Below are 14,424 nucleotides of genomic sequence, written 5' to 3'. Positions count from 1 at the left end.
CAAATGATCCGGCTCACTGGTCTGGTCTGGCGGAAACACTGGCACCAGGGTAGCAGTGTGGGGGTTTGGTGCCTTGCTCAAGGGCACCACAGGTGAACTGGGACCGCTTTAAGTGCCAGTCCAAACTACTTACTTTGGTCTTTTTGAGACTTGAACCGGCAACCCTCCAGTTCCTAGCGAAGTCCCTACAGACTGAGCTTCTGCTGCCTAATTAATATGTATTTAATTTTGTATCAAATAAGAGAAAAATGAAGAAATGCAAAAGCAACCAAAGGATACAGAAAACATTCCTCAGGAAATGTATGAGATCTCAAAACTAGGTAAGCATGAATACAAACTGTGCTCACTGATATTGGCTAATAATATTCAGATGATTACATTTTGCAAGCATTCATTTTGCTTATCAATTGATCTAATTTCAACAAGATGTAAATTATTTTCTCTGTTGCATGTCTCCAGACCCCAAAGCCTTCTGGTTAGTGAAAGTGAAGCCGATGTGAAGAATGGTCGCCCTCTGCTGGGCGAACGTTTCAACTACATGCATGCTGGCCCTTTACTCTTCACACAGCTGCTAAATAACTGCAGAGGCCTTGCAGTGGTGCGAGAAATATTCAGTATTCAGTACAGCCAAGTGCTCATTCTGCAGTGGGTCCTGATTGTACTATATGTCACAGCTGTAGCACAGTCTCATTTAGTTGGGTTCTCATCTACAGAATACATGAAATATACCAGGATGTTCGTCTTTAGCAAGCATGCAAACACGTATTCATTTAATTTATTGTTTCACACTCAAACAAAGTTCCTGGTATTGTGTCATAACATTATAAATGTACTTTCATGAAGACATCAATGTTTACACTGCTTTCTGAACATGCTTAATGGGCTTCACATTTGAATAATCAATGGCACATATTCACATGAGATACCTTCAAAAGCTACAGCCATACATTCACAGTATGAACAAAAACACCTGCCGGATCAATGTTGTTTAAGAGTATCGGATCCACACAAAAGCAGCAAATAAAAACAGCTATTACATTTGAAAGTGAATTGTTTAGATCAGTGGTTTCTCAACTGGTCAGGCCTCGGGACCCACTTTTTCCTTTGTCAATAAATCGCGCCCCAAATTTTTGAACCACTCAAATCTATTCAACAACAAATCGTGCTGTAATATATACGCTTTTCAGCATACAATATTAATTAAAGTGAAGTACAGTGCATATATCCCTTATATCCCTTCACAGAACTAAAGTATGCTTTTAAATAAGGTTTAATAAGATGATGGAATCAAAGCTGAACTTTATAATACATGCTGAAAACCCAACCCCAGAAGGGGGGTCTGGGGGGATTCTCCCCCAGGAGATTTTTAGAAATACTAACATATAAACTACGCATTCTGGTACACTCTGAGAAGAAAATAAATAAATCTATTGCTACCCGACATATTAATAATATTTTATGCCATTGTTTGTTTTTCACTTTGTTCTGACAGCTTGCTGCTCCACACAGAGAAGAGTAAAGAGGAGATGTGTGACTTACTTTAAAGGGGACCTATCATGCAAAATGCACTTTTGTACTTTTATACATGAATATGTGTCCCCGGTGTTCCAGGGAACTCACCAAGTGTCAGAAAACACAACCCTCTCTATTTTCCTCCATACCCAAATCTCTAAAAAAGGGGCTGCAACGGATCTGATAAAAACTGATCCAGATTTGAACACTGTCCTGACGTCAGGACGGTGGCGCTACGGCTATTGGGCCAACTCCACCAATCAGGAGGAGACAGCCACGGCCATTGCCGTTTGAAAGTGCTGGAGACGCTGTAGTACATATGCCAGGCCTGTAGATGGTGCTGTTCTGCCCTTATCTGCCCTTACAAACACAGAGCTGAAAAATGTCAAATTGAGCAAAATGAGGCATGGCTAAAATGCATGATCTGTTTGGTATTTTGAAAAAAAATATATATAAATATGCCTTATATAGGTATGGTCCTACACTATATTATTCAAATATAGCATGATAGGTCCACTTTAAATTGTGGATAAGGGTAGATAGCTCCCATTGTTCTGTGACCTGTCAATCATCAAACCGGGGGTCATACTCATATTTCATTACGTGTTCATTTCTATCTGAAGTTGTACCCATGGATGTATAAAGAATAGTTCTACCCAGTGGCGGCGCCAGAGCATTTTTGTTGGGTAATCTATGGTAGGGCTAACCCATACAGTGGTGGTGCTCAAGTCAGTATTTGCAATGTAATTACATACACGCTATATCGCCCCCCTTGACAGTGAAACGCCACGCGTGAGGTTTAGATTATTTCCCTGTCTCAATCAAAATGGAACTGTATGAAATAAAACGGCACATTTGTCTTAAATAAAAAGGGATCACTGTGAACGTGACGTATGATAGTACACGTTGAAGATCCAATGGGGATACTGAATGGCGGTTTCGATTGATCTCAATCAATAAGGCATGACGCAGATCCAACGTTGCGTTGCTCTGATTGGCTGTAGGTCTATTCAAATTGCATTCGGAGGCATTTTGATCTGACCGCGCTGATATTATAACGCCAGAGAATTTCCACACCTTTAGTGTATAAAACTCCCCCACTACTTAGACTATTCCTTGCACCCCTCTTATAGCATAAGCCCGAATGGTCTCAACCATATTGCATCAGTAACGTGCACTTGTTGTTACAGCAGGATCAGTTTGTGTGCTGTGGACACGACCCGTATATTTTCGCAATCCGTGTTCTCAACATTTAGCATTTCGCTTATTATTTAATTGAATTTGCATCACTTTTCATGGTAGGGCTAAGGTGGGGCTAAGCCATTTCTTGGTATGGCTGTAGCCTACCCCAGCCATACCCTGGCGCCGCCACTGGTTCTACCGCAAAGTTATTCTCCGTGGGGACTTCCGGCAACAATCTTGATTCTGATTGATTGGCCAGAAGACTCGAAAAAATATGAGCAAAGATGTTTCATTGAGAAGATGATCACTACTGGACAGAAGTTTTCAAACCCGTTTATGGTCTCTGGTACTTCCAGTCCAACGCCTACTGCATGCACAGCGTTAGAAAATCGGACCTTCAAAATAAAAGTTTTACTTTTTTCCGAAAAAATTAATAATATATATTTATTTTCTTCACTCACACATCTGCGACCCACTCGAAACGGGGTCGCGACCCACCAGTTGAGAACCACTGGTCTAGAGGATCCGGAGCTCGTGACTTTCAGAGAGTCCACAGCTGACCTTGTGTTCATGGAATAACTTGGAGAGGGCCTCCATGTAAAGTTTATGAAAGTGGTCCACCTCCTCCTCGGTGGCGTTGATGTGCTTCGGCACTGAGATTGGACTTCCCACTGAAAGAAGCCAGAGTGTTAGAATACAAAAAAACTACCACCATGTTTATGAACAGAAAGATGAAACACTCACCAACAGTAGTGATGGGATTCCTGTAGGGCAGGATACCAATGTACTCTCCAACGAATAGACACGGGGCGAAACCCATGATCTTTTTAAACAGTTCCTGTAACCTCCGCCCCAGGCTGCCTTCTGAGAGAACCACCTGCTTAAAGAGATTGTTTTCCCCAAATGCGTAAACTGGCACCAGATCAGCCCTGTGGAAGATCATCAGAGGTCACATTACTGTCAAACTGTGAGAAAAATGATATTGACAACTATTCATGGGCGGTTGTAGAGGGGGCCAATACACACTGAGCTTGTATAGGCGCATTCACACCGCAGTACTTTTCCCACAAAGGTTCATGAGAACTTAGTTCATGAGAACTCTTTAGTTCTCATGAACTAAGTACAGATCGCGTTCACACCGGAATAAGTTCCTGGGGAAGGATTAGGCAAATGAAGCCGCTGACGTCACTTCTTCTGCTTTGGGTTTACTGGCAGGCCGCAAACAACTTCACGGCGTATACTGCCACCCGAAGTCCCCGGCCGGAAGTCCCCGGAGTTGGGGACTGGCTTCAGTAGAAGCTGCTGGGACTCCCAGCAGCTTCTACTGAAGCCTTCCGAGTAAATCGCCAGAACGCCGACACCTCCTCATCTCCACCGCTCCCATGTTTTCTTTTGTGTTGCCATAAGTTAGTCTCTCTGCGTTTCTGCGCTGGGCTAATGCTAATGCTAATAATGCTAATGCGAGGATAATAAAATGGCGGCTTCACAAAACTTTTTGGGAGTTTTACGGGGCGTGGTTTGCAATTCGCCCAGCCAATCAGACATAGGAACCTTTTTCTCCCACAAAAGTACCTGCTCTCTAGCAGGGACTGAAAAGGGGGTAAAAAAGGTTCTGATGAACTCATTTTAGTTCCGGCTCTTTTTGGTGTGAACGCGACATTTCGAAACTATATCGGAACTAAAGTGGGACAAGTACTGCGGTGTGAACGCGGCTATTGTTGCAGCAAGCTTTGACCCCCCCCCCCCTCCAAAACAAGAGTCTATGGCTAAACTGTTCCCAGTAAATAAAATAAAAACAAAAATACAGAGTACTGGACGTCAGATATATCAACAGAAGAAGATGGACAGGAAGTAAACACCAACGGGAACACGGTATGGGCTCTTCATGTTTAAGGACTGGTTAATGAGTGAAAATGAGAACAGACTTGGACAGTAACAGAAAACATTTATAAGTGCTGCCGCCATTTTAAGTTAGGTAGCTGTCGACCTAGTTTCAGTCGTTGGCGGTGTAGTAAATTGTTTCAGATTCACCAGTGCTGGTATTAAAGGTCACCTATAATGCAAAATTCACGTTTTCATGTCTTTTATACATAAACATGTGTCCCCTCTGTGTAAAGAGACTGAACGTTTCAGGAAAAAAGATTCTCTCACTTTTTGTCCTGATCCATTTATATAAAAACCTGTCTGAAAATGAGCTGATCAGATTTTGGCCACTTTATGATGTCTTAACGATTTTTTGGCTTGTGTAACCATTAGCCAATCACCAACCAAGGTAACCCCCCCCCCCCCCCCACCTTATCACCTGAATCTCCTCCTAGAGCACCCTTGTGTTTTTTTTAACCAAATATCTCTCAGAGGGGCGTGGGGAGTGGCTCCTAATTTTCATCTAAAGTAACAGACAGAGAATCAGCACTTTTGAAACAGGGCTGAAACAGAGGGGATTATGGGATGCTGCAATGATCTGTTTGGTGTTTGGAGCCAAACACTTCAGAGACATGTTTAGTATATATCTGAGACCTATAATATATTGATGAAAAAACGTTTAATAGGGAACCTTTAATGTGTGTTTTCTCTCACCCAAACTCCAGGGCCACCCTGACGAAGCCCTTCCTCTGCCTCATCACCAAGATGTTGACTCCAGGAGCCGAGGCCAGCGACTCCGCAGCACCTCCGATCACGATCACCACTGCGTTCCCCTTCCCTCTGTTGGTGAGGAGGTGCGTGAGGCTCTTCTTGCTGACTGGAAGAAGACCTGATCACACAAAGTAAGACAGTAATAACTATGGATGTTCTTCCTTTCCGTGTGCAGTCCAGGGGCGGTTCTAGGAGGGGGGCCAACAGGGGCCAGTGCCCCCGTAACACTGACCAGGGACGCCCCCCTGTGGCCCCCCTCCAAAAAAAAGGTTACAATATTACGATTTATTGGGAACTAAATCAAATCAGAGACCAGGATGTACAGTGGAGATTAACCTTTTCATTACCTTATAAAAGCAAATACTGTTTAAGTTTTTTAATTCAATTGTCACTTAAAATGACCAAAACAAATACCTTTACAAAAACAAATGGCAATTACTGTATTTTATGTTCATTTTACAAAATTACTTTATACTGTCTTTGTCTTTTAACCCGCTTTTATTGTGCCCCCTCTCATGAAATAACTGGGGGGTTAATAATTGTAACCCCCCCCCCCCCCCCCAGTACAATTGGTCTAGAACCGCCACTGGCACTGCAGTCTCAAAAACCTCCTTTAGTTGAACATAAATACCTGTAGACATGGCATATTCCCTGAAGAGTGGAAGCTTAAAAACGCCGGCCAGCGTCACCAGGTTGGATATCAGCCCAGGAAACAGCTCCTTGAAGCCGCAGCTCTCGGTGCTAAAGCAGGTGAACGCCCCGACACACATGATGCCGTGCGGGTGAATACCAAGAATATAGTTCTTGTTTGGACTCAGCTCGGCTGTCTTCACCAACTGAGAAAGAAAAGTTAGGATGAACAGAGACTTCTTTTTGTCCTGATCCATTTATATAAAAACCTGTCTGAAAATGAGCTGATCAGATTTTGGCCACTTTACGATGTCATGACGATTTTTTGGCTTGTGTGACCATTAGCCAATCACCAACCAAGGTAACCCCCCCCCCCCACCTTATCACCTGAATCTCCTCCTAGACCACCATTAGCCGCGTTCACACCGGAGTACTTTTCACCGTACTTTTCGCGTTTAGTTCCGTTAGTACCCCTTATGTCGCGTTCACACCAAAAAGAGCACTTAATCTCGGGAACTTTTACCCCCATTTTTAGTGCCTGCTGAGAGATGGTACTTTCCTGGGGGAAAAAAGTGCCCCAGTTCTGATTGGCTGGGCGAATTGCATACCACGCCCCGTACAACTCTGAAATGTTTTGTAGAGCCACCATTTTATTATCCTGGCATTAGCATTATTAGCATTAGCATTCGCCCAGTGCACAAACGCAGAGAGACTAACTTATGGCAACACAAAATAAAACATGGGAGCGGTGGAGATGAGGAGGTGTCGGCGTTCTCGCGATTTACTCGGAAGGCTTCAGTAGAAGCTGCTGGGAGTCCCAGCAGCTTCTACTGAAGCCAGTCCCCAACTCCGGGGACTTCCGGCCGGGGACTCCGGGTGGCAGTATACGCCGTGAAGTTGTTTGCGGCCTGCCAGTAAACCCAAAGCAGAAGAAGACGAAGTGACGTCAGCGGCTCATTTGCATACATTTCCCTCAGGGAAAAGTACTCCGGTGTGAACGCGATGGGTAATAAGTGCCGGGGCACTGAGTGCCGGCACTAAATACGGCAAAGTACTTGGTGTGAAAGCGCCTCTTGTGTTCTTTTTAACCAAATATCTCTCAGAGGGGCGTGGGGAGTGGCTCCTTATTTTCATCTAAAGTAACAGACAGAGAATCAGCTCTTTTGAAACAGGGCTGAAACAGAGGGGATTATGGGATGCTGCAATGATCTGTTTGGTGTTTCAAGCCAAACACTTCAGAGACATGTTTTGTATATATCTGAGACCTGTGATATATTGATAAAAAAGAATGTAATATGGGACCTTTAAACCAAACACAACCTTAACTGTATACCCTGACATTGAATTAGAGATTTTAAAAGCACATGCTCAATACAAAGAATTTTTTTCTTATCTAAAAGATATTTTATCACCATAAATAGCACTTACATTTGAGACTAATGCTCCAGCACTTACAATAGATAGCTTATTTTCTTTCTTATTTGTCTTTATGGTTAATTGCACTTGTGAAATATAGTGTAATATATAAAGAATCAAAGCAGATAATTGCAAGTTAATTTTAAGGTCATGGATGCTTTTGTTTGGAAATAGTAATGCTACTAATGACACATGGATTCATCAAATCAGATGGGAACAGAAAATCTGACAGAGCGGTGAAATACAAACTTACTTTGATTGGGAAAAAGTCCCTGAGGTGATCCCAGACCCTCCAGTTCCTCACAAATGTTGTTTTCATGCCCCCTGGTGGACAGAGTGTGTCATTTCAATACTACACACTAACTGTAAACAATATATGTATTATACAATACAATTATACAATCAAACAGCAATATTACGATAGTATTATTATTATTACCGCTTTATTTTGTCACTCCTTTATATACAATATCCTTGTTGAAGTATGATATTGAGGAACAGCTAACAAAGAGGGTACTTTAATATAGCAGAGAACTTCTTCAATTGCGAAACTTCGTGGACAAAAATAACCCTCCGACAGACAATGGAGATTCACCATGGCTACCTGTTGCTGTTCTACCTGAGAGACGCAAGAAGAAGACAAAGCCCGAATGCCGGGCCGGGCTGCTGGTCAGACTGAGGAAACGAGAGAATCGGCCCCCTCTTCCGAGTATTCTTCTGGCTAATGTTCAATCCATTGAAAATAAGCTAGATGAACTCAGAAGCCGGATTGCTTTTCAACGGGACATTAAGAACTGTAACGTGTTAATTCTCCTCCTCTGCCCCTGTGCATTCTGGGAGAGGATGTGGCAGTTGTGGAGGTCTACAAGTACCTGGGAGTGCACTTAGACAATGGGCTGAACTGGAGGATCAACACTGACGCTGTGTACAAGAAGGGGATGAGCAGACTCTATTTTCTGAGGAAGCTGAGATCCTTCAACGTATGCAGCAAGATGCTGGAGATCTTCTATCAGTCTGTTGTGGCTAGTGCACTCTTCTTTGCTGCGGTCTGCTGGGGGGGCAGCATCAGAGCCGGTGACACCTGCAGGATCAATAAACTGATCAGGAAAGCTGGGTCAGTCATCGGCATCAAGCTGGAACCCTTTGAAGCTGTGGTGGAGAGGAGGACACTGAACAGGCTGTTGTCCATCATGGATAACCCCACCCATCCTCTCCACCTGCAGCTGGACAGTCAACGGAGCTCCTTCTCCAACAGACTGCTGCAGCTCCCCTGTCTCAAGGACAGATACTGGAAAACATTCCTGCCCACTGCAATAACACTGTACAACAAATCACCTCTGGCTGGAAGAGAACTCTCTGCTCCATAGTTTCTCTAGAAATAAAACCACCTTGTACATTTTACTCACACATAATCTGTTTCATATTTAATACTCCATAATTCCATATATTTTGAATATATATATATTTGTATATATATATAATATCTGTATGTATATTTTCTATTTTGTATTTTGACATGTATATTTTATATTTTATTTTATATTTTATTTTATTTTATTTCTATTCTTGTATATTTTGTTTTATTGTAAAATGCCTTTTATGCTGCTGTAACAAAAACAATTTCCCAATTTGGGATCAATAAAGTACGATCTATCTATCTATCTATCTATTCTCACTGAGACTTGGCTCAACCCCGCTATCCCGGACTCCGCCATTGTCCCTGATGGATTCTCTATTTTTCGTCAGGACCGGACTGCTAACTCGGGGAAAAGTAAGGGAGGCGGTGTGTGTGTAATGACTAACAACAACTGGTGCTCAGATGTGAAGATTATTTCATCGGACTGTTCCGCACATCTAGAGCACCTCATGATCTCATGCAGGGCCTTCCATCTGCCGAGGGAATTCACATCTGTTGTGATAACAGCAGTGTATGTCCCCCTGCAGCCACTCGCCGACAACAACATGGCACTCGATCAGCTGTTTGGGATTATTGATAAGACCGAGACTTCACGGCCAGATGCGGCGTTCGTTGTGGCCGGAGATTTCAACACCGCCAACATGAAGAAGGTTTTGCCAAAATATTACCAACACATCAGCTGCCCGACGCGCGGGGCAAACATACTGGACCATGTTTATTCCCCTTTGGCAAATCAGACCATATCTCACTACTGTTGTTGCCTGCGTACAAGCAGAAACTTAAAAGGGACAGACCGATAACAAGGACAGTACAACGATGGAGCGAGGAGTCAGATGCAGCACTGCAGGATTGCTTTGCATCTACGGATTGGAGTGTGTTTGAGGACAATAACATCAACACACACACGGACACTGTCATCTGCTACATTGGGAAATGCATCGATGACGTGGTACCGAAGGTTTCTGTACGGACATTCCCAAATCAAAAGCCCTGGATAAACTCCGATGTGCGCTGCAAGCTGAAAGCGCGCACTATCGCGCACAGAGCTGGTGATTTGGAGGAGTACAGGAAGTCTAGGTATGATCTCCGGAGAGCAATTAAAAATGCAAAGAGACAGTACAAAGAGAAGGTGGAATCTGACTTCAAAGGCTGTAACACTAGGAATATGTGGGCGGGTGCTGCGGGAGTGTCTGCGTGCGCATCTCTCCCAGATGAGCTGAACAGTTTTTTTGCACGCTTTGAGAGCAGCCGGGCTGTGGAGGTACAGAGGGACCAAGAGCCGTGCCCTTTTGTTTTAAATAGGGCAGATGTGTGTAAATCCTTTAAAAGGGTTAACCCACACAAGGCTCCTGGACCTGATGGCATCCCTGGCCGTGTTCTCAGGGTGTGTGCAGTTCAGCTGGCAGAGGTGTTCACAGACATCTTCAACAGGTCCCTGCTGCAGTCTGTAGTCCCCACATGCTTCAAACATTCCACTATCGTTCCTGTCCCGAAAAAGACAATCATCACCTGCCCCAACGACTACCGCCCAGTAGCACTCACCTCCACCATAATGAAGTGCTTTGAGCGGTTAGTCAAATCATTCATCACCTCCTCCCTCCCTGAATCTCTGGACCCCCTGCAGTTTGCCTACAGAGCAAACAGGTCCACAGACGACGCCATAGCCCTCACCCTCCACACTGCCCTCTCACACCTGGACCCGAAGAACAGGAACACATATGTGAGAATGCTGTTCATTGACTACAGTTCAGCATTCAATACCATTGTGCTCTCCAAGCTGGCCATCAAGCTCAGAGACCTCGGGCTCAACAGCGCCCTCTGTGACTGGATCCTGAACTTCCTGACGGGCAGACCCCAGGCAGTGCGGGTGGGAAACATCACATCCTCCACCCTGATTCTAAACACCGGTGCCCCTCAAGGCTGCGTGCTCAGCCCTCTCCTCTACTCCCTGTTCACCCACGACTGCGTGGCCACACACAGCTCCAACACCATCGTGAAGTTTGCTGATGACACGACCGTCATCGGCCAGATCACAGACGATGACGAGACGGCGTACAGAGAGGAGGTCGAAAACCTGACATCTTGGTGCCAGGATAACAACCTCCATCTCAACATCAGCAAAACCAAGGAGCTGATTGTGGATTACAGGAAGCAGCAGGGAGAGGGACACGCCCCCATCGCCATCAATGGGACTACGGTGGAGAGAGTCAAAAGCTTCAGGTTCCTTGGGGTCCACATCACTGAGGACCTGACATGGTCTCTTCACACCACCACCATCACCAAGAAAGCTCGACAGCGGCTCTTCTTCCTCCGCAGGTTGAGGAGGTTCAAAATGGATTCCAGGATACTCTGCAACTTCTACAGGTGCACGATAGAGAGTATCCTGACTGGCAGCATGACGGCCTGGTACGGCAGCTGCACCGACCTCGATCGTAAGGCTTTACAGAGGGTGGTGAAAACTGCACAGCACATCACCAGGACGGAGCTGCCATCCATGGAGGACCTTTACTCCCAGCGGCTCAGGAAGAAATCACTACGGATTATCAAAGACCCCCATCACCCCAGCCACAAACTGTTCTTTCTGTTGCCGTCTGGCAGACGTTACCGCAGCATCCTGGCAAGGACAAGAAGATTCGGAGACAGTTTCTTCCCGCGGGCAGTGAGACTGTTAAAAAATTGAACTGTTGAAACAACTTCAAACATTCATCTGCTACTCAGTAGTATGTATCTAATACCTAATATATATATATCATTCCAATAACTTGTATATAGACTCGTACTGCACTATTCCACATCATCACTTTATTTTATTTTATAACTATTTTTCTTTTTGTATTGCTCTTGCTCTTATTGTTATTATGTTATTATGTTGCATTGTTGGAGAAGCCTGTGACATAAGATTTTCAACTACATAATTACTCTGTAGCTATGTCAGATTGACAATAAAGAACCTTGAACCTTGAACCTTGAACCTTTATCATGGACCCCTCGTTTCTGTTATGTGATGTGATGTGCTATAGTATACTAACGTGTGTTGTTTGCATTTTATTGTTCTCTTTTATCCTTTCGCCTCTATCTACTTGTCTTTCATCCTTTCTGTATAACTAATGCTGTTGATGTATTGTGATTTTAAGTCTATTATCATCTGGAAATGAGCAATGTCGGCTAAAGCTGCCCCATTTACTGTTGTTTGTAACAGTTGATAAATGGAGACTGTCCACGACACTATAAACAAATAAACTAAACTAAACTTTCATGTCCGTGGGTGTTGAATGGTTTTATTTCCTTTACCTCTCTCAGGGGTGTGCCAGTCCACCACCAGCCAGACGAAGTACAGCGTGGGGATCGGCCACAGAGAGGTGAACATGAGGTAAAACATCAAGAGGGTGCAGGCCACTCCTGGAGAGGCATCGTCCACATGTTGGAGGTACAAGACATTCATAGATTAGCAGTGTGAATACAGAGGTGCTTTACAAATGCATTGAGGCCCTTGTGAATTAACATCCAGTGTCATTTTATACAAAGTGGTGGGATCTTACCTAAGAAGAGAAAGGATGATACCCATTGCAGAGTACTTACGACCTCTAAAAATGCCTTCCACTTAGTCTTTCCTTTCGTCATCCCTGCAACCAGGAGGCCATACATACCATCAATTTGTTAAAGACATTTAAAACTGTGCTTTCATTCAGTAAAGGTCATGGGTCTATACATCATGAACTTTACGCCTGTAGATGTAACAAAAATGGCTTTATCTGAGACATTTATGATAGTCTTTTTTAAGATAGAGATCAGATTGCTTCAGTAATGAGCACTTTTTAATCTTCTTTAAGGTATAGGTCATACGCTTAAAAACTCACAGGTAACTTACTCAGGAACAAGCTGACAGGCTAAACTAGACAGTGTCAATTTGATCACATATACAAACATATAAGCCAAACTTGTGGACTACTGCAGAACACCTGGACTCTCACCAACTCTAAATTATACTAGGAACAACATTATTGACCAAAACTGCTGAGCGTGAAATGTAAAAAATTACCTTTATTAGAGTCTATTCCAGAGTTCATTTGAATGGATGCAGATCAGCCGTTTGTGAAAATGCACAACATGCAGGATGCACTTTGCCCAGATCGTGTAAAACAGCTGATAACATATCCACTCCCCCGATACTTTGACACACAAGCAAGCAAGGTAAAAGATAAAAAGTCTGATAGTTGGATACTTGTATATCAGATCTGTGCTGGGATATAACATAGTTTAATTTTAGGCTCTTTTGTTGTTGGTCACTTTAGTGGCCAAAGTGCTAACGTTTAAACCGTGTATTATTCAACTTCATAACAGAAAAGCAAACAACAAAAGTAGAATTATCTATTTCTCTCCTTATAAACCTACACACATGTATTTTTTTCAACACATGAAACGTACGTGATAGACTAAGGGGCGGGACATCTGTAAGCAGTTGACCAATCACAACAAAGCAGACTGGGCTCTGGTTTCAGACAGAGGGGGGAAAGAGGTGCTGCAGCACAGGCAGTATGAGAAAAATAAAGAGCTTTTTGAACATTAAAGCATGGAGACATGTCACAGTAGAGACAATACATACTGATATGAACCTGAACATGAGCCTAATATGTCCTGTTAAATAAAAACTCTGTCTTTCACCACTGCTTGTAGGAATTCAGGTTAAATTCCTTTGACCATTGTGAATAGAGTTGAATCAATCACTGATAGATGTGTGCACTTTCTCCAGGTGTCTAAGGCGATGACCCTTCACAGACATACTTTGACCCGTACACATCGCTGTACAGCGCTATTTATTATTATTATTATTTATTACATGATGAAGGGATTGATTTGACATGAGGAAGCACCTTTAATATCTTGCTTAAATTCAACTTGAACTGTCCTCAAACCCCTATGGACTTTAGGGGGCGTCTCTGCCTCACACAGACAATGTATTGGCTAGTTGGTCATGTGACACTGCCCCCCCCCCAAAAAAAACTACATTTCTATGCCTATGTATATTTCCCATACCCCCTATGCATACAAATAAACTGCATTATAAGCCAATACTATAAGTGAAGGCTCTCTCAGTCAGGTCTTAGTTTATTTATTGAATTGAATTGGTATTTAAGTTACAGTCCAATCAAAATGTTGCACCAATATTCATCTGGCAGTTTAGCCTACTTTTCTGTGACACCCATGGGATTACGGGTTTATGTCGAGCTGATTTGATACTTTATAGTATTTTATCTTCCATGACATCCTACAAAGATTCTGTAATATTCTCATAAATGACACTTTGTTATGTTTTTGTGCATATTGGTAATATAGTCTCGGTTTTTAGTTGAACAACAATCGTTCCCTTGTAGTGCCGAGAGACGTGAGTCGGAGGCGGTGTGTCAAAGGACAAAGCTAGTCGTTTATTCCACATGAAAACAGCATGTAAACAAACACAAGCCCGGGAAAACTAACCAGCTAAAACAGGAAGTCCTGTTAACTCAAATGTCCGTGCGGAGCAATACCCCCACCCATAGTTCCGTGGGTGAATTATGTAAACCCACCACACAAGCCCCCCCAGAATTCACCCATAGTCAAAATCCTTGCGTCGGGGAGGAAGGACCACCTGACCA

At 43.5% G+C, this 14,424-nt stretch overlaps 1 protein-coding gene across 1 annotated transcript; it reads right to left on the bottom strand.

Annotated features, from left to right (window-relative positions):
* Nucleotides 1-3,101: 3,101 nt before the first annotated feature.
* Nucleotides 3,102-12,905, bottom strand: LOC117490459 (diacylglycerol O-acyltransferase 2-like). The gene is made up of 8 exons (XM_034140213.1): nucleotides 12,831-12,905; nucleotides 12,331-12,414; nucleotides 12,083-12,190; nucleotides 7,628-7,698; nucleotides 5,960-6,164; nucleotides 5,272-5,446; nucleotides 3,439-3,623; nucleotides 3,102-3,365 (listed from the first exon to the last, which is right to left on the bottom strand). Exons 1-8 carry the CDS (start codon nucleotides 12,856-12,858, stop codon nucleotides 3,211-3,213), a joined length of 1,011 nt encoding a protein of 336 aa, XP_033996104.1. The 5' UTR covers nucleotides 12,859-12,905; the 3' UTR covers nucleotides 3,102-3,210.
* Between the last annotated feature and the right edge of the window lie 1,519 nt (nucleotides 12,906-14,424).

This window comes from Trematomus bernacchii, unplaced genomic scaffold (assembly GCF_902827165.1).
Source record: "Trematomus bernacchii unplaced genomic scaffold, fTreBer1.1, whole genome shotgun sequence".
NCBI classification, from domain to species: Eukaryota; Metazoa; Chordata; class Actinopteri; order Perciformes; family Nototheniidae; genus Trematomus; species Trematomus bernacchii.
The sequence above is the reverse complement of the archived record's forward strand: the minus strand, read 5'-3'. Positions and strand labels throughout refer to the sequence as shown.